Source organism: Adiantum capillus-veneris, chromosome 30 (genome assembly GCF_014529385.1).
Source record: "Adiantum capillus-veneris isolate H3 chromosome 30, ASM1452938v2, whole genome shotgun sequence".
Taxonomy (NCBI): domain Eukaryota; kingdom Viridiplantae; phylum Streptophyta; class Polypodiopsida; order Polypodiales; family Pteridaceae; genus Adiantum; species Adiantum capillus-veneris.
In genome coordinates, this window is record NC_140960.1 from 55,325,688 (window position 1) to 55,352,707 (window position 27,020).

The 27,020-nt window shown below is 43.8% G+C and overlaps 1 protein-coding gene across 1 annotated transcript; it reads right to left on the reverse strand.

Annotated features, from left to right (window-relative positions):
- Window positions 1-706: 706 nt before the first annotated feature.
- LOC147417986 (formin-like protein 14) lies at window positions 707-22,476 on the reverse strand. The gene is made up of 17 exons (XM_086507555.1): window positions 22,051-22,476; window positions 21,251-21,957; window positions 20,804-21,025; window positions 19,292-20,721; window positions 19,063-19,207; window positions 18,905-18,976; window positions 18,562-18,660; window positions 18,388-18,429; window positions 18,151-18,231; window positions 17,999-18,049; window positions 17,818-17,899; window positions 17,624-17,718; window positions 4,835-4,906; window positions 4,641-4,757; window positions 1,927-1,995; window positions 1,773-1,839; window positions 707-1,629 (listed from the first exon to the last, which is right to left on the reverse strand). The coding sequence occupies exons 1-17, from the start codon at window positions 22,121-22,123 to the stop codon at window positions 1,373-1,375; spliced, it is 3,681 nt and encodes a 1,226-aa protein (XP_086363681.1). The 5' UTR covers window positions 22,124-22,476; the 3' UTR covers window positions 707-1,372.
- Window positions 22,477-27,020: the final 4,544 nt, after the last annotated feature.

The window sequence follows — 27,020 nt, forward strand, 5'->3', positions numbered from 1 at the left end:
GCAGGCAGAGGGGGTAACCAAGGGCAGCAGGTGCGAGGCAGGGGTCAGACCAGCACCCTGCTGGCAGAGCAGCATGCGTGATGGAAGGGGAGACAGCAAAGAAATTTTTTATTGCAAAATGGGTCACCTGCAGTCATGCAATCTCTTTTGATGTGTTGGCTTAGCTCAGAGTGCTCACTTCTAGCTGGCAGGTTGCGAGCTCAATTTGTGTATGTTGCAAGTCCCCATTTTGGAAAGAAAATGTAAAGTGCAGCCTTCCAAGAAGAATCTTCAAAGATTCCAGCTAATAGAATTAAAAAAGACCCAATACGTATTACCCAGAAATCTCACTGAAACCATAGTCCCTCACCACGATGTAGACATCCATATGCATGAATAGAGTGGTCAACTATGTACTGTGTCCCATTCTGAAGTAAACAATTAAAAGACCTTACCAATTAGACAATACTAGACTTTTGACAGGCAATCTTGTCGTGCCCCCTTTTGCACTCCAGAGAACCAGGGATAGATTAAGACAATACCTGTATTAACCACAACCAAAACTCGCCCTCACAGCAACCACCAAATGCACTAACATTCGTTTTGCCAGGCGAATCTATAGACTTGTAGCAATATGTCACATGCTTTAAGTAGCTCTTCACAAGATTTTTGAGTCCCAAACACCATTCCAAAAGATTTGGCAGTGAGTCTGAATGCACGAGTCCCGTCCTCACAACCTAACTTCAATATTTAAAGCAAAAACTTGAACTTGTTCAATCTCCACCATCAGAGACAAAAAAATTCGGAATGGTGGGCTCTTTTACAAAGGGGCTTTTTTTCAAATTTTACAACAGAAACTCTATATCATGGGTTGAACCCCTCTTTTCATCCCCGCAGATGCATATGCTACGGGAAGCTTAAAATACAGGAAGTATATCGAATCACATGGAAGTAAAAGACCAAAAAGAAGGGGCAGGGCAGCCGAGAAAATCCTACCATATTCGAGCCGGAACCCTTGCGCTTCATGGTCAGAGTTCAGGCAACCAATGAAATTTGGAGCAGACAACTCGACTTCGGTCAAATCCTTCGACTCAGCCACTGTCTGTGACATCCATCCAAAACGGGCCGACCTCCCAAAACAAAGTTCTCCAAACTTTTTGAGAGTTCCAAAATGAGGAATGTCATTTTGAGGAACTAGACTTTGTTGAGTCCCTTTGATGAGAAGAATATCTTACAAGCAGGGCTTGACTGGAGCCATCAATCGCACAAGACAAGATTTTTGGTCATTCTGTCAAGAGTGCTTACAATCTGCCTTCTACGGTCGTCGGTGGCAACACCAGAGAACGTCTTCTTTGTACACCAATATGAGCTCTTACAAACCCATCCACTATCTTTACCTCCTTGGGGAATTCAGCTCAGACTGGTCCTCTTGCCTGCCTACTCTACTTCTTCGAGGAGAAAATGGAGTCTCATTGAATTCTCTTCTAGTAGGGCTGTTTCTGAACTTGTCTTGATCCAGCCGGGGAGAATTTTTCAATCTTTCTTTCTCAGCCTCTTTTTCCAGCTTCCGTTTCTCCATCTCTATCAGTTTTGCGTTCTCTTCCAAGGCTTTTTTGAAAGTCGTGACGAAGTTCAAGAGTATGGATGTTACTGGGAATGTGAAGAAAACACCAAGGCAGTTAGTGAAGAGCATATCAAAACAGCTATGAAGAATATGACTGCATTAAAATCGGGTTTTCGTATGGCACAAATATTGAAGCACTTTTCAGAATTATCGCTGTCTGGGAGCATACCTTGCTCAAAAGGACAACGGGCAGGATCCTCCCCAAAGTACTGTGCAAGTGAATCCGCATTGCGTCCCTATATTTGGATTTTCCCATGATTGAAAATTGGCTCATTAGGCACACTTAGCATGCAATGATAGAAAGAAATTTCAAGATTACTTACCACCTCTGCATACAAACTAGCCAAAGACTTCACATCCGCCTCCGCTGTGTTGAGGAAGACCTTCAAGACCTGTAAGCCAAGAAAAAATTGAAATCACTTAAAACTGTACCACTAACAATCATCACAGAAAGATACGATTTAGACAGAAACTCCCATTCTGACATGATCAATCACTTCAAAAAAATTAGTTCCAAATCAGAAACATCAAAACATTTTCCGTTTGAAAATCTTAATTCAACAGTCAAAGAAGAGTTCGTCCCAGTGCAACTGCCCATAATTCGATGAGCAAGAAGGGAATATACATGCACATTGAATTACAAGCAGTTGCTGTGGGACCCTTTTTTTCGATTGTTGAATTAAGCCAAATTTTACACACTAAAGCTGTTCTGGCTTCAATGATCACAAACACTGCACTTCACCTAGCATAGGAATGTTGCCTCTCCCACCCCCACAAGAAAGACATAGTAAAGACTAATTTTAGGCGCTCCCTGTACGCAACATCTATTGTTATAAATAGATGTTGCGTACAGGGACCGTACTTACCATGGTGGATTGAGAAGTTATCTTCAAGGTCAAAGGCCAATGGAGTGTCACGTGTGCAAGTTTTTCAAGTGGCATTTATCGAGTAGTTGAGCTGCAAACATCATTTAGCTGTCTTGGTATCTTGGTTCGGTATGATATTCAATGTATGGAAATCCTTGGAGATCTGAGCAATAACTTTTCCATACTTCCATATTCGTACGTGTTTGCCATATGGAAAAACTATGGCATTCGGTATAAGCCTACATTTGTACAAGGTTCCATGGACTGCCCTTGATGTACTTCAAAACCAGGAGGTAAGACCAACTCAAACCCAAAATCAGTACACATCATTTCCAAGTGTCCTAGACGACTTGTCCAAGAGACGCTGTGTACCAAACATCCATTCCAAAGCAACTTCATTGAGAAAGATCGTATTAGCTTGTGTCTCCATCATGAAGGAACAACCTATAATGTGTATTTCCCTCCCTTGTCTAGGGTACCGTAGTCAGTCGGGTGGACCATGTTTTGTTGCAGCTCAACCCATTGTCTTCTTAATAAAGATATTTATCTCCTTGATTGTTGTAGAGAAGAGATCTAACATTTTATCATTATTAAGAAGCAACCTATATCCTACGGTGGTCTATTGTTATGAGCCCTTGTTAAGTGGCCTTTGTCATAATCATTGTTACTGCCTCCATCAATTGCTATGAGCCCTTGTTAAGTGGTCTTTATTGTAATCATTGCTACTGTCTTTATCGATTGGTAATTTCGTTATCAATATCACAAGCTCACTTGAGAGCATACGTATGAACTCCTCCATGCCACTATGTTTGTCATAACAACTCATGATGTAAGTATAGAGATCTTTGATGCCGGAAAAATTCTATTTAGACAAGTGGGACAGCTCCTAGAGTTACTCCTGAAAGGTCTCCTCAAATTGTGCATCTAGAAAGGTCTGATTAGAAGCTTTTTGAGTAATGAGAAGTGAGTCATGTCGTTTCTCCATCTGCAAGACTGCAACATCTTCTCATCGTCAATGGCTCTCTGCAACTTTATCCCAACGTAGCCTTCGTATTCTCTATTAACAAGGATGTAATCCTCAAGCCACAAGATCGCATGGAGATGGCAACAAGAGGCGATGTTGATGACACTCTTAACCTTGCAGAATCACCTCCAACCACAGGCAAAAGGGTATACCTAGATGAATCCAGGATAAGCCCAGATTCACCCTTGAAGGAAAGTGCAAGGTATAGACCCATGGTAGTCACCCACAAGACATATAACCATCAGCTCCATCATGAATAGTATTGACTAAATACCACGACATCCCCACTAACGTCGTCAGTGCCCAATAGTGGGTGTAGAACTAGGTACTAACATATGCTCCCCAACAAAACACACACCACACGCGCACACACATGAGCATACATCAACACAAAGTTCAGCATGCTGAGTTTCTGTCATGACTCCGGAGATCAAGGGCAAAAGGGATGGAACGAAAGCCCCATCTCCCAAATCACAGCAAACGCCCCACATATAGGAATAAACCTTTTTATAAAAGAAATGAAGGAAACAACAGGCATCATGAAAGCAAAGAGACCATCATGAAAGCAGATTCATACGCCATGCAGCAAAAAATACAGAGCCTTGAATCTGAAGGTATGACTTGGGAGTATGCACGTTCCTCCAGTAGAAGTGCCGGAGTCCTTGGCACACTTGTTCTTTTGCTAAGTCATTCGCACACTCCTGAAATCCTGTGAGTTGGTGCCAGTAAAGTGCAGCCCCGTGCCCAAAAAGCTGGGTGCTTCTAGAGAATGGAAGTTGGCACACAGAACATAAGATTTCGTGCATAGAGCAGTTAGCACTTAGCTCCTAGTAGGTTGCCCACGGCAATAATGGACCCCATATAACATACTTCTGCAATCGCCCATGCATGAAACTATCACCTGTGGAATTGCACCAGGTTTTCTTAGTCATTCAGAACACTTTCCTTAGTGAAAGAGCACTTGCGGTAGTCACAAAAGCCCAAACCAATTCTCCTATCAACAAAAGAACCTATGCAGAAACAGAATGGAAAAACTGCAAAGTAACTCTTGGCTTAACACAACGTGAAATTACCACCCATGCCTCCAAGGGAGACGTTAAGTTACCCTCAACTGAGCCCTGCCATCATCTGCAAAGCTTTGCATTACCTGCCGAAATCCCTCGGAAACCGCACCATCGTTTTCTGATGCAGTAAGTTCTTGCTCCACTTTCTCAAGCCCTTTACTCACCGCCTGCATCTCCTCGGCAAGAGATTTTAACTGGATCTGAAATCATTTGAAAAGGAGAAAACTGAGACAATTAATTGATGCACCTGGGAAAGTGTTCAACCATCCTCTTTTACCTTCGTTGCCGCTTCCAAGTGCATAAGATCTTTGTCAACATCAACCAATTCCGGTAGCTTTTCAGAGATAACCTGCACAATTCATCACAAATGAGAACATTGGCTTGTCTTCTATTCTCAGCATTTCCAAAGTCCTAATAACCCATACAACGACTTGATCACTACACTATATATAGAAGGAACAAATACATGAAAACATGCACACCCACATATACATTGGTGTATGACACGTCTATAACATGCATATCTAAAGGACTAGGAACAACTATCAGATACCTCTGTCTTGCTAGAAAGGGAAGATATAACCCAGTTTCAAGATAGAGATAACAGAAGTGGGAGGTTTAAAGTTTAAACCCACATTGCCGATTCTAAGTCTTTAAAGTTAAACAACTCATCTCCCCCAAATATACATAAATTTCAAAAAACAAAATGTTTTGCTCAAGTATATTATCCCAAAACAAGGTTATTATGTTGCAAATACTTATGCATGCTTACGCTTGACATCTAAGGTCCTTTTTTTTTTTTTCGACACACCAGAGGGCCCACAGGGGGAGGTGCTTATCCCTTCCAAATATTAGCCATATTACATGGTCGGGCAAGGGCCGCGTACCATCGGGCAAGAGCCACGCGTAGGCATCACCATGGCCACCTAATTGCACCACATGCTAGGAACGACGGAGAGAACTCGTAGCAACCAGCTAGGAACCTCCTCCTCGGGTGACCTACCCCAGGAGGAGGATGCACTCGAGTGTCCAAGGGCAAGAGCCCTAGCAACGTGAACACCAGGTGAGCACAAGGTGTCCCTCTAGAGTGTGACCCAACAGGGGATTTGAACCCACAACCCGTAGGTTGAGAGGCCAAAGCCTTACTGTTAGACCAACTCTTTGGGGACGACATCTAAGGTCCTATCTTCATTAAATATTTAAAAACTTCAAATCCATATTTGAGGAATAAAGTTTGCAACTATCTCGATAAAATCCTTGAGCGTACTTCAACCATACTTACATGCCCATGCACAAACGGCTGTATGAAAAACCTACCGAATATTTACTTTTCCAAGCAGAGAAGTGCTAGCTTATAGCTTTGTTTAATGGCCTTTTTACCTCACATGACATTTATTCCAACACAAGGAAACTTCAACGAGAGGGTGTAATGGGAGGGCACCACATGCCAACTAAAAAGACTGATAGGAACAGACTTGTAACGTGTAGCGGAAGTAAATGATGGTGAATGCTCAGGAAGAGTTCTCGGTTTGTGCCCAAGGTTCCTTTTACTAAAGAGGGGAGAGAGTCCCTCCTTTTCTTTATGAGAGATTGTGCAATAGACCAAAACAGGAGAGAATGCAAACTGAGTGGGTGCTATGAGTGATACAGAGAGAGAGAGAGAGAGAGAGAGAGAGAGAGAGACCAGATGGGGTCCCAAACCCCCCTCCAAGGGCCCCCCTTTGTATTGCTAGAGAGGTATTTGCTTTAGATTGCACAAAGTCTAATACAATGGTTCTAGATGTTGTGATACTGACGATGCTTGCGGTGTGGTGCGGATACTGTGAGGCTAAGGCTGATAATTCATGTTGTCAAGGAAACTGAAAAACGCTGAAGTGCTGTAGGGCTGAAAACTAAACTGCTGTACTACTGAGTACCCAGTTCTTCTTCTTCTTCTTCTGATAGTTCTTCTAGCTCTTCATATTCGAGCGAAGAAGACAGAAAAGGCAAAAAGCGAAGCAAGAAACAATGCTTCGGAAAGGGCAAAATCTCGCCCAGTGACCGACAGTTCTACAGAGGACTCGTCTACTGATAGTTCAGACTTTAATGACGGAAACTTTTATGCGAACAAGAAGAATTTTTATAAAGCCAATCAGTATGACTTTCTGGAAGATAAAAGCAAGAAAGGCCGAGAGTTTAAGGAAGGTGGATAGTCGATCAAATTTGACACTTTTTCAAGATACTCAGATGCTTCGAAGGCTTTGTCTTTTATACAGCAGTTTGACATTGCTTTCGCGGGAGGACGCTACTCAGAGCACTCCAAGATTCGGAGAGCTGCTTCTTACTTTAAGGGGAATGCTCGAACTTGGTGGTCCACGCTTCTTTTAAACAAGACTGCGCCAGTTAAATGGCTGAAATTTAAGAAGCTTTTTATTTCTTCTTGGTTGACGCGAGAGTATGAACGCGATATACGAGCTGCTTGGAACCATCTTCGGATGACCAAGAGAGATACAGTGGATGCTTATTGCGAGAGATTCTGGAGCTTTTTTCTACCCGCCTCTTCATTCAAGATCTCGTTCAGAGAACAGATTGAGCGGTTTACCTTGGGTCTACCTACAGAGATCCAAGATCACTGCTTGGAACAGAAGTCAGCTTCTATTCAGGAGTTGATGAGTCATGCGAAGCGGGGCTTTGCCATTCACTCTGGCAGTCTGACCTACCCCACCGATGAGGTCATGACACAATGAGCCGAACAGGCTTCAGCGATTGAAAGTAGAAAGAGAAAGAGCAACCCAGAAAAGAAGGATGCACGACCCAAGCTTACTCCTGAGGAGAGAGCTCGCTTCATCAAGGAGGGGAATTGCTTTGGATGCGGGGAAAATGGACATATCTCCGCGAAGTACCCTAAGAAGGCACCGAATGAACAAGATGAAGAAAGGCCAGAAAGTTCTAAAGTAGCTGAGAGACGTGGCAGAAAAGGCAAATAAAAAGCAAAACTGGTACCACATGGCGTGGGACCTGCACCGAATCAAATGAATGAAAGTACAAACTTTGCCACTTTTAGGGTAAAGTGAAGGATCACGAAGCTCTTTTGAAGGAGCCAAGGCCAACTTCTTTTCACTTGGAATTGGCGGCTCGATTTGGAATTACATCCGATAGACTGACGCCAAAGGCGGAGATAGTTCGACTGGCACCCGGATACGGGATGTTGCCACTACACCGAGCATTGGCAAACTTCGTTTGCAATGACAGGGGTGTTCAGAGCGCGCGAGTGACGTTCTACTCGGAATCCCTTGGTACCACAAGAACTACGCCGTGATTGACTACTGGGCCGAGAAAGCGACTTTGACAAATGAAGGGCTCAGAGATTGTACTTGATGAGCTTCAGTTTCTTTACTCATTCTTTTGGGAGAGAACTGAACGATGGATAAACGTCGAATATGTTTTGACCTGGACAAAAGAACGCCAAGATTTTTCTCCACACTCATGCCGATTGCTTTTTAGAGGACCTGAAGATCATACCATTGATCTAATACCTAGAAGCACGCCACCGAACCGGCCACCTTACCGTGTGAGCCGAGCACTGAATGAAGAGATTATGAACCAAGTAAAAGACCTCTTGGAAAAGGGTCTTGTCCAGCCTAGTACTTCACCGTATTACTCTCCAGCGGTGTTGGTTTTGAAGAAAAATGGATCTTGGAGAATGTGCACCGATTTTAGAGCTCTCAACAAAATCACCATAAAGAACAGATTTCGGATTCCTAGGGTCGATGATATACTCAACAGATCACAGGGATCCTCGTGCTTTAGCAGAATTGATCTGAAGAGTGGATATCATCAGATCAGAATCGCGCGGGGAGACGCCTACAAGACAACTTTCGGGACGACTTTCGGGTTATATGAGTTTTTGGTGATGCCTTTTGGCTTAACCAATGCTCCTGCGACATTTAACCGGATGATAGACAGGATTTTTTGAGAGTACAGGCTATTTGTTGGCACTTTCTTTGATGATATCATTGTTTTCTCCAAGAATGAGAAAGAACGCAGAGATCATCTGCTTCAGAGATCCACTTTTTGGGACACATTGTCTCAGCAGCAGGAGTGCAAATGGATCCGGCCAAGATAGACACTATCCGTGATTGGCCCGATATGAAGAATGTCCATGAAGTTGGAAGCTTCTTGGAACTGTGTTCGTACTACAGGCGTTTCATTCGAAAGTTTGCAGAGGTTGCTTCCCCTTTGCATATCTTGACACAGAAAGGAGTCCCTTTCTCGTGGGGATCCACAGAGGTGACTGCCTTTCAAACATTGAAAGAGAAATTGACTACGAGACCAGTTTTGACTTTGCCAGACTTGCAGAAGTCATTTGAAGTATATTGTGATGCTTGTGGTCGTAGTCTAGGTGCGGTCTTAATGCAAGAAGGCCATGTCATTGCTTACGAGAGCCGATTGTTCTCAAGGCCGGAGATGACAGCATAGATTTATGAAAAAGAGCTTTTGGCGGTTATCCATGATCTTTATTCAGTGGCGGCATTACCTACTCGAAGCGGATTTTACTGTCTTTACAGACCATCAAGAGTTTGCTTGTCACAGAAGCAGCTTTCGGAAAAGCACATGCAGTGGGCGAACATCTTGTCACAGTTTCACTTCCAGATTGTCCATGTGCAGGGACAGAAGAATGTGGTGGCAAATGCTTTGTCTCGAAAACCGTTGGTTCTGGCTATTTCCGCGATACTTAATAGGAGCTTCAAGGATATGGTCGACCAGTATGCCACATATACATATTTTGCATATATTTTCACACGGATACGGGATGGGGAGACAATAGCAGGATACTCCATTAGGGAAGGCTACTTGATGAGAAAAACCATGTTGTGCTTTACACAGCCGTTGAGGGAAAAGGTTATGACTGAATGCCACTGTCCACCTTTTACGAGTCACCGCGGCATTGCTACCACCATGAAAGGGGTAGAGAGATACTTCTTTTGGCCGAGACTCAAAAAGGATGTGGAAGAGTTTGTGCATAGTTGCTTAGTATGCAGAAGGTCAAGTTTGAAAGGCATAAAGCATAGGGATTGTTACAGCCTTTACCCATACCCACCCGCCCCTGGGAAAGTATTGCAATGGATTTCATTTTTAATCTCCCAAGAACACAAAATGGTCACGATAAGTTTCCGATTACATGGCATGCCTAAGACGATTGTCTCCGACAGAGACCCCAGATTTACGAGTTTGTTTTGGAAGGCAAATTGGGAGAACATTGGCACGCAGGTGTAGTTCTTATCATCGTTCCACCCGCAAACTGATGGGCAATCTGAGATTGCCAATTCAGTGGTTTTAGATTTATTGAAGTCTTGTATTTTGGATCTGAAGACTCGATGGGAAAAGTACTTACCTTTGGTGGAATTTGCATACAATAACACGATACACTCTTCGACGGGGAAGGCGCCATTTGAGATTGTTGAAAGTGCTGCGAAGGTTCCACCCTTCCTAAGCACGAAAGATAAGATTTTTGAAGCGGATGAATGACTTAGATACGGCTTTGGCCAAGGTTCGCGAGACTTTACAGAAGTCTCAAGAACGACAGAAAAAGGCAGTGGATCGCCATCGTCGCGACTTGAAATTGAAGGAGGATGATTGGGTGCTCTTACGTTTTGAGAAGGCACGCCTAAGAAAGGAAAAAGGAAAGGAGAGGCTTTTTCCAAAGCTTAGTATGCGATACTACGGACCTTTCCAGATCATTGAAAAGATAAATGATGTCTCCTTCCAATTGAAACTGCCAGATTCTTGGAGGATTCACAATGCATTTCATGTTAGTCTCTTGAAACCTTTTAAAGGTGATGTGCTTGATGATAGGGAGCCTGATGAGCAACCCGAAGTGGAAGAAAACGAGGAGATCCTTGTTCTTGAACAGATTTTGGCACATAAGGATACGAAGAAAGGTAAAGTCCGAAGGCGGTTCTTGGTTAAGTTCAAGAACTATCCTGCATTTGATGCGAAGGGGATGGAGGAGGAGGACCTAGCAAATACTCCTCGGATTGTGAAACTTTACCTCGATGCTTTTTGGTTTAGCAAACGGAACCCAGAATTCAGCTTGGCCGGAGATCTGGTGCAGTGGGATGCACAAGAGGGGAGTCACTCTGCCCCTTTGATGCCTTGATTTTGATACTAAAGTCACTGATGTCTCTTTGAGCTTCAGGGATACTGAGAGCTGACAGTATTCTGCTGGATGACTTTATGAAATGGAATTCCTGATTATGATACTAATTTGTTATTGACTTCTTTTAAGTGCAGGAACTGATAGACGAAATGACTGCAACATTTTGGTCTGATTGATCTCAAATAGACATGGTTGCAATAGGGGTTAGTCAATCGGACATCAATGAGATCCCGATTGGCTCTAGATGCGATTGCTAGCTACATTGCCGGTAAATCATGGTCTAAGATCCGAATGAATGTTGAATGTCATGTGATGTCCTGTGATGTCTAGTGATGTCCTGTGATGTCGTGTGATGTGGCTATCGATTGGTACATGTGCTAGATGTGTGTTCCTAATACGTAGGTACTAACAGTCAGTGTTTGCTAAGACGGTTTATGGCTTCTGTCTGTTTTGCAGGCGTAATCAAGGGCGATTACAATGCTTTCAAGAGGGGGGTATGTCACAAAGTGATGACGTGCCTACCGAGAGCAGAAACCCTAATTTCTACCAAAAACCCTAATTTCTGGAAACCCTAACCCTAACTGCTGGCTAAAAACCTAAAGGTGGCTGAAACCCTAAAAACCTGGCGGCAAAAATGCCACGTGGCAGCAGTACGGATTTTCCGGGATTTGCGGCAAGATTCACGACGCTGAAAAGCCAGCTTTTAGAGACGGCAGATTGCTGCTTTTTCTCTACGCATTGAGCATGAGAGAGAGGGAGAAATTCCATCGCTTTATTTTTAATGAAAACCCTAAAGAGGGTTTGAGAGAGAAGCAAATTCTGTTTTATTTTTGAAGCTTTTGGGGCTCTGCTTTTGGGCATCCCTTGTAAGCTTTAAATAAGAGGTTTAGGGCTCACTCTGCAGAGCATCTGGACGCAGAGTCTGAGAGTGAAACCCTAACCGCTCTCTTGTACTTTGATCATTGATTAATACATAAAGAAATACCGAAAGGGCGCCAGTCTTTGGGGCCAATATCTCTAGGCACGGAACTCCGCCAGGCCAGTGCAAATCTATTGTGATCTGTGAATTGTTTTGAAGTGGTTATTTGGTGCTGTCGTGATTGATTCTTGACTTGGGAGTGTCCAAGACTGTTACAGAAGACATCATTGATGTTTTCGAAGATCTGGAAAGGTCCGTAGTACCGCATACTAAGCTTTGGAAAAAGCCTCTCCTTTCTCTTTTTCTTTCTCAAGCGTGCCTTCTCAAAACGTAAGAGCACCCAGTTATTCTTCTTAAATTTCAAATCGCGACGATGGCGATTTGTTGCCTTTTTCTGTCTTTCCTGAGATTTCTGCAAAGCCTCGCGAACCTTTGCAAAAGCCATGTCCAAGTCGCGCGTGTACTCATCGGCTTCAAAAATCTTATCTTTCGTGCTTAGGAAGGGTGGAACCTTCGCAACACCTTCAATAATCTCAACTGGCGCCTTCCCTGTCGAAGAGTGCATCATGTTGTTATAGGCAAATTCCACCAAAGGTAGATACTTTTCCCATTGAGTCTTCTAATCCGAGATATAAGACTTCAATAAATCTAAAACCACTGAATTGGCAATCTCAGATTGCCCCTCAGTCTGCGGGTGGAAAGATCACAAGAATTGCAACCGCGTGCCAATGTTCTCCCAAATTGCCTTCCAAAACAAACCTATCGGAGACAACCGTCTAGGCATGCCATGTAATCTGAAGATCTGGGCCACAAACAGTCTCGCTAAGTGATTCGGCTTGACTATTTTCTTCACTGGAATGAAATGAGCCTGCTTGCTAAATCTGTCAATAACAGTCCAGATACCATCATGACCACTCTGTGTTCTCGGGAGATCAAAAATGAAATCCATTGCAATACTTTCCCAGGGGCGGGTGGGTATGGGCAAAGGCTCTAACAATCCCTGTGCTTTATGCCTGTCAAACTTGACCTTCTGGCATACCAAGCAACTGCGCACAAACTCGTCCACATCCTTTTTGAGTCTCAGCCATAAGAAGTATCTCTCTACCCCTTTCAAGGTGGTAGCAATGCCGCGGTGACCCATAAAAGGTGGACAGTGGCATTCGGTCATAACCTTTTCCCTCAACGACTGTGTAACGCACAACATGGTTTTCCATTGTTTTCCTCATCAGGAATATCCCGCTATTGTTTTCCCATCCCATATCCGTGTGAAAATATCTGCAAAACCTGTATCCGTGGCATACCGATCGACCATATCCTCGAAGCTCCTATGATGAATCGCGGAAATAGCCAAAACCAACGGCTTCCGAGACAAAGCATCTGCCACCAAATTCTTATGTCCCTGCACATGGACAATCTGGAAGTGAAACTGTGACAAGATGTTTGCCCATCGCATCTGCTTTTCTGATAGCTGCTTTTGTGACAAGAAGTAGCGTAAACTTTGATGGTCTATAAAGACAATAAAATTTGCTCCAAGTAGGTAATGCCGCCACTGAGTAAGAGCATGGATAACCGTCAAAAGCTCTTTCTCATAAATCTGTGTGGTCAATTCCGGCCTTGAGAACAATCGGCTCTCGTAAGCAATGACATGGCCTTCTTGCATTAAGACCGCCAGACTACGACCACAATACTTCAAATGACTTCTGCAAGTCCGGCAAAGTCAAAACTGGTCCCATAGTCAATTTCTCTTTCAATGTCTAAAAGGCAGTCACCTCTGTGGGTCCCCACGAGAAAGGGACTCCTTTCTGTGTCAAGATATGCAAAGGGGAAGCAACCTCTGCAAACTTTCTAATGAACCGCCTATAGTACGAGCACAATCCCAAGAAGCTTCTAACTTCATGGACATTCTTCAAATCGGGCCAATCACGGATAGTCTCTATCTTGGCCGGATCCATCTGCACTCCTTCTGCTCACACAATGTGTCTCAAAAAGTGTATCTCGTGGGAAAATTTCACTTTTCTTCGCATTAATCACTAACTTGTGATCTCATAATGCTTGAAAGGCCTGAAGCAAATGTTCTCTATGTTCTGCCTCATCCTTGGAGAAAACAATGATGTCGTCAAAGAAACCGGCAACGAATAGTCTATACTCTCGAAAAATCCTATCCATCGTTCGGTTAAATGTCGCAAGAGCATTGGTTAGGCCAAAAGGCATCACCAAAAACTCAAATAACCCAAAAGTTGTCCGAAAGGCTGTCTTGTAGACATCTCCCGGCGCGATTCGGATCTGATGTTTCAAGTCGATCCTGCTAATGCACGAGGATCCCTAAAGTTGGTCAAGTATATCATCGATTCTAGGAATTGGAAATCTGTTCTTGATGGTGATTTTGTTGAGAGCTCTATAATCGATGCACATTCTCCAAGATCCGTCTTTCTTCAAAACCAACAACACTGGAGAGCAATACGGTGAAGTACTAGGCTAGACAAGACCCTTTTCCAAGAGGTCTTTCACTTGGTTCATAATTTCTTCTTTCTGGGCTCGGCTCACACGATAAGGTGGCCGGTTCGGTGGTGTGCTTCCAGGGATCAAATCAATAATATGATCTTCAAGATGAGCGGGTGGTAACTCGCCTGGCAAGCCCTTTGAAAAGCAATCGGCATGAGTGTGGAGAAAATCTTGGCGTTCTTTATCAAGTTCAGACATATTTGTCCTATTCTCATCATTCATCCCTCTCAAAAAGATCGAGTAAACAAACAAACTAGATTTCATTAATTTTGAAATGGCCGAAGCCGATACAATAGGGACAGACTCGCCCTTAAGTTTTACATCAAGTACAATGGTTCTGCCCTTCTCTGTGGTCAAAGTCACTTTCCTCACCCGATAGTCGACCACGGCGTTGTTCTTGTGGTACCAGGGAATTCCCAAGAGGACATCACAACCTTCCAAAGGCATTATGTGAAAGTCCTCATGCCCCAAATACCCCTGACAATGCAACCGAAGTTTGCCAATGACAAGTGTAACGGCTACGTCCCTATCGGGTGCCGCTAGAACTGCCTTTGCAAGTGGTCCCATCCGATCGAGAGTGATCTCGGACCACGCCGCCAATTCAGGTGAAATGAAGTTGGCCTTGGCTCCTCCATCAAAGAAGATCAGGGCTTCTTGGTCTTTTACTTTGCCCCAAGCTCGGTGAAGTTTTGTACTCTCGTCCATCGTGTTGGGATCAGTACCCACGCAATCTGCAACCAATCATGTTTTCATCTTGCCTTTTCGTCCACATTCCTCAGCTGCTTTCGAACTCTCAGGCCTCTCATCGTTCTTGTCGTTCTGTTCTTTTTGTGCCTTTTTAGGGCACTTCGCTGAGATATGCCCAGTTTCCCCGCATCCAAAGCACTTCCCCTCCTTCATGTAGAGAGCTCTCTCTTGAGGAGTGAGCTTGGGTGGTGCATCCTTTTCTTTTTTTTCTAGGTTACTCTTTCTCTTTCTACTTTCATTTTTCGAAGTCTGTTCGGCGCTTTGCGTCATGATCTCATATGTGGGGTAGGTCAAACTGCCTGAGTGAATGGCAAAACACCCGTTTCGCATGACTCATCAACCCCTGAATGGAAGCTTACTTTTGTTCTAAGCAATGATCTCGGATCTCTGTAGGAAGACCCAAGGTAAACCGCTCAATCTGTTCTTTGAACGAGATCTTCTTAAATGAAGAGGCGGGTAGAAAAGAGCTCCAGAATCTCTCACAATAAGCGTCCACTGTATCCTTCTTGGTCATCCAAAGATGGTTCCAAGCAGTTCGTATGTCGTGTTCATACTCTCGAGTCAGCCAAGAAGAAATAAAAAGCCTTTTGAATTTCAGCCATTTAATTGGCACTGTCTTGTTTAATAGAAGCGTGGACCACCAAGTTCGAGCATTCCCCTTAAGGTAAGAGGCAGCCCTCCAAATCTTAGAGTGCTCTGAGTAACGCCCTCCTGAGAAAGCTATGTCAAACTGCTGTATAAAAGACAAAGCCTTCAAAGCATCTTTGTAACCAGAAAATGTGTCAAATTTTATTGACTGTCCACCTTCCTTGAACTCTCGGATATTCTATCTTCGAGAAAGTCATACTGGTTGGCTTTATAAAAATTCTTCTTCTTTGCGTAAAAGTTGTTGTCATCAGAGTCCGAACTATCTGAAGACGAGTCCTCTGTAGAACTGTCAACCACGGGGCAGGATTTAGGCTTCTTTGCCTTTTTCTTGCCCTTTCAGAAGCTTTGCTTTTTGTTTCTCTTTTTGCCTTTCCTGTCTTCTTCACTCGATTCAGAGGAGCTAGAAGAACTCGAAGAAGAAGAAGAACTGGATACTCCTTCAAATCGAACACGCTTCTTCTGCTTTCTTGCCGATTCGAATGTAGACTGACTACCCAGATAACCCGGGAAGTCAGTGCCTCCTTCTGCTTTCTAGCTTTGTTTTGCGCGTCAAAAGGCTGAGCAATTCGTGCATCAACCACCTCTTCTAATTCTTGCTCCGTGTACATCCTAGGAGTAGGAGGTTTCTTGAGAGCCGGTTTGAGGGGTGATTCTGTGTCTGGCGCCGCCATTGTGAGTGCACCTCATCGAAAGAGGTCTTGCTCATATATTTTACAAATTTTGGGTCCTTTGCAAAATTAAGAGTCATCTTTGTTGCCACCGATCAATCGTCTACGCTCCATCTCTTCGATCTCCGTCTGAGTAGGCTGAGGCGGGCCGTACTCCTTGCGTGAATCTTCGTCGTGATCTCTTCCCGCATCTGCGAATGCAAAGAAAGTCGACTGATCTCTGTCTGAAGCCATAAGTGCCGCGTAAAAAGAATCGGATTTCTCGTAGAAGAGAGATCGGTCGTGCTCTAATACCACTGTAACAGACTTGGACACTCCCAAGTCGAGAATCTACTGCGACACCACAAGAAAATACTTCAAAACAGTTTACAATTCACAATTGATTCGACACTGGCCCTGCGGAGTTCCGTGCCTAGAGATATTGGCCCCATGGCCCCAAAGACTAGCGCCCCTTTCGGTATTTCTTTTTGTATTAATATGTTGCAAAAGTACAAGTGAGTGCCAAGTGGGAGGCACTCACTCTCAGACTCTGCGTCTAGATGCTCTAAGAAGTGGGAGGCCTGCCCACTTATTTAAAGGGTTTACAAGGGATGCCAAAAGCAAAGCCCCAAAAGCTGAAAACCAAAAGCCTTCTCTGTCTCTCACAAGCTCTCTCTCTCTCTTTTTAGTAAAATAAAGCAGAGCTTCTCTCTCTCTCTCTCTCTCTCTCTCAACCCACAACCCCCCTTCCCTCCCCCTTATTTCCTTTCCTTTCTCCTTAGTGTTTTAGTGTTAGCTCTCTGTAACTTGGTAACTTTGTAACTTTGTAATTTCCGTGCTCAGACATGGTATCAGATTCACCAATTGTAACTCTTTGGTCTCATAGGTCATTTTGGCCTTTTGAAGATGTTAACATTTCATTTCATCTCTCTCTCTCTCTCTCTCTCTCTCTCTCTCTCTCTCTCTCTCTCTCTCTCTCTCTCTCTCTCGCATATGTTCAATGTGATTCTGTCAAAAGTAGACTGCTTCCTAATAAAGAAGGTAAAAGATTAATCGTGGTATATTCTGCTTCTACCCTGGGAGAGTCTCCCCTTTGTACATGTTTCCCTCACTATAGGAGTTAGTGTAGCCTGCTGGGTAGTTTTGAAACAAAGAAGGGTTTATTTTGTTCCACAAAAATAAAATTTCAAGTGCTCAAAGCGATCACTACAAACTGTGAACTTTAGCTTGTTGCTGACTCATAGTATCAATGAGCCAGGGTACAAGAAACTTGCATGGAAAGCAATTCCTACACAATCCACAAGAGAAGTATTTCTAAGAGACACTAAGTTCATGTTCATAGCATGTGCACCAATATAAAAGAGAGTATCTCGATGCAATCCATACATGTTGCACAACCGATGCTAAAACGATCTTTAGACCCACTATATTTAACTTAGGAAATCCTAAACAAATCCTTGGTACCTTGCATAGATAATGCATTAGAGTCATTTTGTTATTCCGAGCACGAGTGTCAGAGAGCTTCAAAAGACTATCAAGCTTAAAGCCAACAGCAGAACCTGCATTGATTGAAGCAGTCAAAATTCTTTACTTATCCAAACCATGCCATCAGAAAGAAGGCGCCTTGATAAATCTTGTTCCACCCAAGATTAGATTACCTCGTGCAGTGCCTTGATTCAAAGCATTTCCGAGGGACAAAATAGTTTGCATAATCCTTCGCAGCTTCGATGAGCCTTTCACCTGTACCATTCAAGTGCACTACATAGATGACGCACCTTAAACAACAGAAGGCTCACTTATATACAACACCTTTGTGCGACAACAAAGAAAATGACATACTTCAGAAGATGCAGAGTTAATAACTTCCAAACTCGCTCTCAACTCTTGGACCTGTAACCACCAGAAAAAGTTCCCTTGCACAATTACTACTTTATTGCCTGCTATTAAATTTAACTTTTGCATTTAGCATCAGTCCTATAGCAGAAATTTACCTGTGTTGAAAACTGAATTTTAAAAGAAAAGACCCTCAGCTTAGCCTCTGCACGAGGCACTCTCATCAACTCCAAAAAGAACTACATCAGTTCACCATAAATTAGAGGAATTGCAATGCCAATGCAAGAGTCACAAGCTTGACCCTTGTACATCGTGCAAAATAAACAAGCGAGCCCAATACCCACCACACTAACTACCAGCTCTGACATAGAGTCTTTGAAGAGATGTAAACAAACCTGTTCGCATTTGCCCAAAGCTTCCTTGTCACCATCAAAAGCCTACAAGCACAGGTTTAGGGAGAAAAATGCTAAAATTATTGGCAATAATTTTCGGAACAAAGTTTGAGAAGAACTACTGTACGACTGTTACTTTTTAAAACATGATGTACTGCAAGGGATGCAAAAATTTACTCTCAATGTGTCCATTTCCTCCTTTGTAGGACAGAACTTGATAAGATTCTCAACCTGATCAGAATCCAAGACTGTGCTATCGAGAGCCAAAACAGCATTCTGAAAATAGAGAGAGAGAGAGAGAGAGAGAAATGAAATGAAATGAAATGTTATATTATCGTCTTCAAAAGGCCAAAGTGATCTATGAGACCAGAACGTTACAATGTGGTGGATCTGATACAAAGTCAGAGTAACAAACTGACAAAATGACAAAGTAAAAATACTATGGAGAGAGAGAGAGAGAGAGAGGTTCAAACAGACGGACAATCATAATAAACTTCAAGTTGTCCACCATTACACTAACCATCATATTTGGAAGTGGCATCTTGACTTTTGTGAGCATAATCTCACAGTTATTTGCTCTTCGCATATCAACCTGTGATGAAGTAATTCAATTATTTGGTGCAACTAAGCAAACAGTAGACCTAGCCTGTCATCATTTGTAAAACCAATCCAGCTTACGAGATGTATTATCTCCTGCTTTGGTGCATGTGAAGCACGACGACTTCCAGCTTTGTCATTTCCACTAGCCCCTGGGGTATTATTTCCAGAAGGAACAGCAGCTGAAAATAAACTCTCCAGCTCCAACATATCAAACTCTGGTTGCCTGCAGACAATATCCTTCAAATTGCGTGACCATCTAAGAAAACCTTAGAAGCTGATTTAATTCAGAAAGCATCCAAGAAATTACTTGGCTTGCTCTTCCTGTTTCTGAGCCTCTGCCCACAAACTGCCTTGTACTGCTCGAGTAACTTTGACCCAATGAAGAGGTTTCAGAGAGGCCTTCTTCACTGCTGCAGCTGGTGGGGGTGGAACAGACCCTGCTGCAGGTGGTGCAATAGGTCCACGTCCTCTGCCAGCACCTGGAGGTGCAGGAGGAGGAGGCTGGCCTGCTTTAGCAAGAGGAGGTGGGGGAGGCACACCACCTACCTTATTTGGAGCAGGTGGTGGTGGGGGAGGCGCAGCCTTTCCTCCAGGGGGTGGTGGTGGAGGTGGTGGCCCAGCTTGACGTGGTGGAGGTGGAGGTGGAGCACCAGATTTTGCAGCTGCTTTTGGTGCTGGTGGAGGGGGTGGTGGTGGTGGCCCTCGAGATGCTGTTGAGGGAGGAGGGGGAGGAGGAGGAGGGGGTGGCCCTTTTCTAGCTTGGGCAGATGAGCGTGGAGGTGGCGGTGGTGGTGGAGGGGCTCCAGCTGATGAGCGAGATGATGGAGGGGGGGGTGGCGGTGGCGGTGGCGGTGGCGCTGATGGTGCCAAAGACCCACTTGACTTTCCTGGTAGTGGAGGAGGAGGGGGGGGAGGAGGCACATTCCCCGACTTGGAAACAGTCGAATTGGAAGAGGGAAAAGGAGGGGGCAGGGGTGGAGGCGGAGGTGGTGGTGGTGGTGGTGGGGCTCCAGCTGATGTTGAAGCCTGTTTCACTAGACGCCCAGATTGAGGTGGAGGCGGCGGTGGAGGAGGAGGGGGAGGAGCACTGCCTACAGAACCTGTTGTATTTGGTCCTACAGCTATATTTCTAGATGCTGAACCTGCTGGTAACGGTGGGGGTGGGGGTGGGGGCGGAGGTGGAGTAGAGGGTTGCAATCGCTTGGCACTTCCACTTTGTGATGGAAGTGGTGGTGGAGGTGGGGGAGGCCCCCTGTTAGTGGTTGCATTGGTCTTGCCCTCTTCGAGTTGCGAGGATAATGATGTGCACACCCCCCCTGTTCTTGGAGGTAGTGGTGGTGGAGGCGGTGGTGGCACTTGTGAACATAAAGTTGATTGTGGCAAGGAGCGCTGAATGACTCCAACTTGTTGGGCTGTTCCCACTTTGCGATCTGGGTTCCTTTCTTCCATATCTGCTGCAGTTGGTGTGAATGCTTGTTTGCTGCGCACAACTATTCTATCAAGCATGTCTCCAGGTAACAACTTGTCCAGTTTTTCTGGCAGGCCATTAGCTGAAGATAATTGCTGCAGAATCCATATAGCAGCTGCATCCCCATTACCATCCACCCCCTCAACATGGCTGAAGAACTCTTGCACCTTTGCAAATGCTTCCATAGGTAAGCCTCCTTTCTCTTCCCCACCCAACAAAGGAACAGACACCTTCGAAGGAGAGAAATTCTCAATATCCCCAAATAAAATCTGCTTAAAAGAGCATCATCATTTGGTGTAAATGTGGGCACCGCTGGGTTCAAGAGTTGAAACCAAATAGGAAAACATTTACCTCCGCCCGAAAATCCTTTGAAAAGCGTTCTTTTGCATCCCAAAGTATGTCAAGGTCATCACTTCCCAGCATGAGGATATTAGAGCGAATAAAAGCAGTGTTAAAAACCACTCGAAACATCATTGTTTCCCTTTCTGACTCGAGATCAAGGTGTATGCACTCCAGCACAACATCACCTTGAACAGCACATTGTACATCGATCTTCACAACATCACAGTCGACCTGGAAAAAGACACATTCCATGTCACTTGAAGACTTCATGATCCCTCGACGTGCATCCGTGCATGCTAAATGTGGTAAATTCCAAAAAAGATTTGAGCAGTAAGCTGAAAAAGGTCACGGCTCGAGGCCACACACAGCAGCAATACAAACGACTAGACAATCAAAGATGTCAAGGATCCAGTAAGACATGCAGTAGCAAAGGCAAAGCAAGCTCAGACAGCCCACCTGCCTGTAATGCCGTACTGCTTTGCTTTTCTTCCCTTGATGAGTGAAAAGCATACGTGTACCATAGCCTCCAGCACTTTGTGGATCGCGTCCAAAGATTCGCACAACTGGCCTGCAACCTCCTTGCGTATCAAAAGTTGGGACAACTCTAAGAATAAGGCAATCCAGGGTTAAAGCACGTTCAACAGGAGGCCACTCAGGTGCATTGTTTCGTCTGGCAACATACTGAATGTATCGAAGCTGAGAAGGGACTGGATTGAGGGGAGACAAAAGTTGCAACAAACCCCGGGGGGCTTCCTTATGGATCATGTCTAGAGTTCTTTGTTCACCTGTTTGAAGCTTCCTGTAGATGCAAAAGCATGCAAGGATGAAGGCAAGCAAAGGCCATCCCCCTCTTTCACAGTTAACAAGCAAAATATTGTGCTGACCCTGGCGAGAAAGCCAGCTATCGCTTGCTCTAAGAAAATGGTGAATCACTGCCATGGGAAGAAGGGGGCACCCTTCATACTGATTTGGATAGTCCATCACAGTAATGTCATACTGTGACAAGATCTCTGAAAACCTGCTCTTCTTGTCTCCTCCCCTAAAATTGCAGGCCAAAAAGGATGAACCTGGAAAATCCTCATGTAGCTGTGTTGCAATCTGTCGCATGAAAATCCTGTATACCTCATCCCCAAGAACCTCTGTGGAGAAACAGAAGTCGAAGACTGCACAAAGACAAAGCCCATGTAGCCTTGCCCAACTAGCACAAAAGCCATACTGAAAGACTAGCTATGGATACGTAAATGAAGGTGACTTACCGTAAACACGCTCACAGAACTCAAGAAGGCCATCAGGGGGGCGACGGTAGAAGAATCTGCGGAAGAGGGACATGGAAGCATAACCTCGAGCTATAGCGATCGAGAGGAAGGGAATGGGAGGGCGAAATGCGAGTCGAGCTGAGTCGTAAAGCAAAGAAATTGGAGACCTTCAGCAGCTGAGATGAGGAGGATCAAGACTGGACGGGGAAAATCTGTGTGCGCGCGTGCAAAGAAACACCCACAAACGCAGAGGACCCTGCCAGAGGGTGATGAGTAGCAGCTGTACGTGCAGAGAGAGAGAGAGAGACAGATGGAGGAGGAGCGAGACGAAGCAGTGCGTGCGAGGGGCGCTAAGACAGCTCGTGCGATGAGACAAAGCCTCGAAATTAAGTGCCTTAGCAGCCTTTAAACGCGTAGGCAAATACGTGCCTCAAGCAAATATGAACGTGCCAACATACTTTTCCTCCTCCCCAGATTTATACCTCTTCCGAAGTCTCAACTTTATGGTTTATCCGTTCTAACTAACAAGCGTTTGAAATTTGAATTTACCTTGCATTCCTCTTAAGGCCTTCTTCTCACACTTTTGGAGACCCTCGTCTCTTTACTTCGTTAGCATAACATCTCCATTCAAATCGTCTTCCTCTCAAGCTTCCACATGGTTGTCCTCTTTTTTAACGTGTTATTGTCATTTGCACGTTCAACTTACCTATTTTTTTAAGTTTATCAATAATTTTTGTCTGCACATTTTTCGAGTCTCTCGTTCGTGACAGTCTCTTGTATTTTCATCACCGTCTTTGTGTGTTACCAGGAAAGCCATATTGCACGATGCATATAATTCATTCAAGGATGAGCACAAAAGCATGAAGATCACTCTAGGAAACGTAGAAAGTTTGCATTCAAGGAATACACAAGTTTTCATCATTGTAGGTCATGTCAATAGCGCTCAACTTTTGCTTCCTCGTTGCACATCAATTTTCGTGGTTGATGAAGATCGTTTGGTAAGGAAGCATTAATTGCGGGATTGCGCAACAAGAGAAGGATCAAAACTCATAGTCTATTTTCAACATATGCAAAGCGAGGGCCTCTCTCCGGATGCAATCACCTACGCAGGTATGTGGTTCTACTCATGCATCTTGAAGGCAAGTGGCTATACGCAAGATGCTGATATGGGAACAAACATTCACAATTTTATTGTTAGTCAGAGGCTGTTGAAAAAGTGCTTGAGGAGCTTCCTATTCAGTATGTCGCCTCTTGAAATGCACTAATTGCGGGATGTGTGCAACAAGTGCAGGGCCAGAACTCGTAGTCTATTTTCAGCAAACGCAAAGCGAGGGCTTCTCTCCAGATGCAATCACCTACTCATGCATCTTGAAGGCATGTGGCTCTATGCAAGATGTTGATATGGGCACAAAAATTCACAATTATATTGTTAGTCACAGGCTATTGAAAAAAGTTAACGTGCTTGGCATTGTCTTGGTCGATATGTATGCCAAATGTGGTGCACCTGAGAAAGCACAAAAAGTGCTTGAGGAGCTTTTTGTCTCGAATGTTGCCTCTTGGAATGCATTGATTGCGGGATGTGCACAACAAGTGCAAGGCCAGAACTCATGGTTTGTTTTCAACAGATACGAAGTGAGGGCCACTCTCCATATTCAATCACCTATGCATGCATTTTGAAGGCATGTGGCTCTACGCAAGATGCTGATATGGGCACAAAAATTCGTAATTATATTGTTAGTCAGAGGCTGTTGAAAAAAAAATGTTGTGCTTGGGACTACCTTTATTAATATGTATGCCAAATGTGGTGCACTACAAGATATACCCAACATGGATGTGGCAAAAAAGCAATGAGATGTTTTCACTAGATGTGAAGGAAAGGCCTTTCTTCATGGCTAAGATGTTTTCACCATAAATGCCCAACATGGTTGTTGCAAGGAAGCACTGAGATGTTTTTAGCAGATGTGAAGTAAATTCAAATGCAATCACTATTTCAAGGGCTATTGGGGGGTTGTTGGAGAAACATGTTGTGCGTGGCAATGTGTGTCAGAGAATCTAATGCTTACTTTTAGATTCAGTGGAGTTTAACTATGAAAGGAGAGAGTTTTCCTTAAGAGAAAGACAGAGAGGAGACTATAGGTTGTGTCGAGCTGATTTCTTTACACAAATACACATTAAAAACACCATAATCATGCACATAATTCAAAGAGAATACCCAATTAAAATTGACAACTCGATGAGGACCGGATTTGCTTGGAGTCGGTCCTTCCTCCAAAAGGTCTTGTATTATAATCCTCTCAAAAAAAAGCTTTGTTACAATACATGTTTGTGCTCTTGCACACTAGAGTCAACTTACTAGATGAAGAAGGGTTGAACTGATCTTAGTCTTTAGCTTTTCCCTTTTATTTATTGAAAACCATAAAATTACGTATTTATTAATTAGCTCGGGTGCTTATGAAGTTTATCCGAGGCTATAGCCTACTTGCTAATTTAGGACCTTCTAAATTAGGATAAACTTTGGTCAAAATAAAACTCACCCTTTGGACTTTAAAACTTTCACCTCCTGTGCAAAACCCTAACACTGTGCTTTGGGGGTGCCACCAAACTGCTCCCAGAACTTGCTAAATTTAGATAATTTGTGGCAAGTTAAAACTTCACCCTAAGGCTTCCCAAACTTCATACTTGGAGTCTAAAAAGTTATTCTAATGACTTGAGCTTAGCACAATCACTTTCTATTTTTAGACTCCTATAATTACTCTTGATCATCTCCTTTGTCTTGTACCTTTGATCAAGGTTGCCCGGGATACATTTATCCTTCCTTGACTTGTACCTATGAGTGAGATAACTAGTTAGTAATTACCTTTGCTCTTTTATAGACTTTCTCCTTGTGGTCCCAAGCCTTGATCTATTGGTCCATCAGCATTCAATCAATTTCACTTGTTTTCTTCTTATTTTCCTTGGACTTAAGTGGCCAAATTAATTTGGAAAATACTTTTAGAAGGTCCAAATTAATATTCATGACATTACCACTCCCTTGAAATCATAGTAATCCTCGACTATGGGGTAGGGAAAATAAAGTCATAGCTAGTCATGTTGCTTTGGGTAGAGGATCCCTTTTTACCTGTCGACATTCTTCCACAATGGTGGCTAACTCCACTTGGTGCTTGGGAGGTGCTTAGAAGGCTTAGCTATCGCAAGCATGTATATACTTAGCCCTAACCATGGTTCATAGTTGTTGGAATTAGGGTTGCTGGAAAATGCACACAGCTTGGAGAAGACGAAGGAAGCTCAAGGCACACAACAGAGAGTGTTTTACTTAGTGTGCAATGGAAAGATAGATAGCCCTAGAATGATGGACGTATATACAATGCACCGGGGAAAAAACTCCTAAAGAGGGAAAAATGCCCCGGTGGTCCTATGTGTGTTCACACACATCACTACCACATGTATATGGTAACAAATCCCCCCATGGAGTGATGTGGTGAACAAGAGTTTGCACATAGAGTAAAGGGAAGTCCATGCCCTAAGGACATGATAAAAAAGAAAGGGGAGCAAGCCCCAAAGATTTGCGGAAAGCTTCAAACTTCTCACGAGACAATACCTTTGTGAAAAGATATGCAAGGTTGTCATGTGTTGGCACATAAGCCAAGTTGATCTCTCCTTTTGAGAGTCTCTCCATGACATAGTGGTAATGCACCTCAATGTGCTTTGTGTGAGCATGAAAAATTGGGTTCCTCGCAACTGCTAATGCACTCTGACTATCAGTGTAGATAGTGTTGGCAGTGTCCTGTCCAATAACCAAATCGGCCATAAGGCTTCTGACACATACACACTCAACCGTAGCTATGAAGACTGCCATGTACTCAGCCTCACAACTAGAAGTGGCCACAGTAGGTTGCTTCTTGCTTAACCATGATATACATGAAATGCCAAGCATGAAACAAAAACCACTTATAAGTTGTGGACACTCGCGTGTCAAAACCACCAGCCCAATCTGAGTCCAAAAAAGCAGTAAGTCTGGCGGCGGCAATGATCCCCCCTTGGGATAAAACAAGCCAAGATATAAAGTGTCACTCAAGTAGCGAAAAATCCTCTTGATAGTCTGCAATGCTATGCATGAATCTGCTGACTTATGAGACTGCAAACTGAAGGGGGATATTTCCAGGCGAGCACTTTTTGGCGAGCGCTTTTTAGGAATTAGGTGAGCAGATTCCTAAAACGATTCTCTCTTCCTCCTTGTGGACTATCTCTATCTCAGAGAGAGAGAGAGAGAGAGAGAGAGAGAGAGAGAGAGAGAGAGAGAGAGTTGAGACATAGTCAAAGATATGGAAGCTAAACAAATTGTTTCAAAAACAATAGAGACAAGGGTACTTAAAACAAGAACACCCGTTAATAAAAAAAAAAGTTACATTTTATTAAACTTGCATTACATAAGCAAGAAGTGTTCATCTTCTGGAAGGCCCGGTTTTAGGAGTTGATGTGCTCCCTTTGACTGGCATATTAAGATTCACCACGTTGCTTAGCTGCTGCCTCATTTCCTCCTCATCCTCCTCTATGATGAGCCCAATCTTCTTCCAGCAAGAGAAAGCAAATTGTCCCGTCTCGTTCAAATCGATTAAGCTCCGCATATTGAGTTCCTTGCGGCACTGATAGAGGCGATACACGTTGATGGTTGCCTTTAGAGCCTGACTAAACCAGTCGGCTCCATACAATGCCTCTCCGTTTGGAATGGCATCCCATGCAGACTTGATTTTACTCTCAAGATCGTCGGACATCGTGAAAGAAAGAGAGGTGTGCTAGGAAGCTAGTGGACGCTTTGACAAAAATAACTCAAGATATGGCAATTTATAGCCACTGTGGTAATATTATATTATTTTTTACACGATTTGACACATAAACAACTAGTACTCAAATATGAAAAATAGCTGCAAATGAATGTATCCAAATGTGGCCATCCTAAGATAAAATTAGAA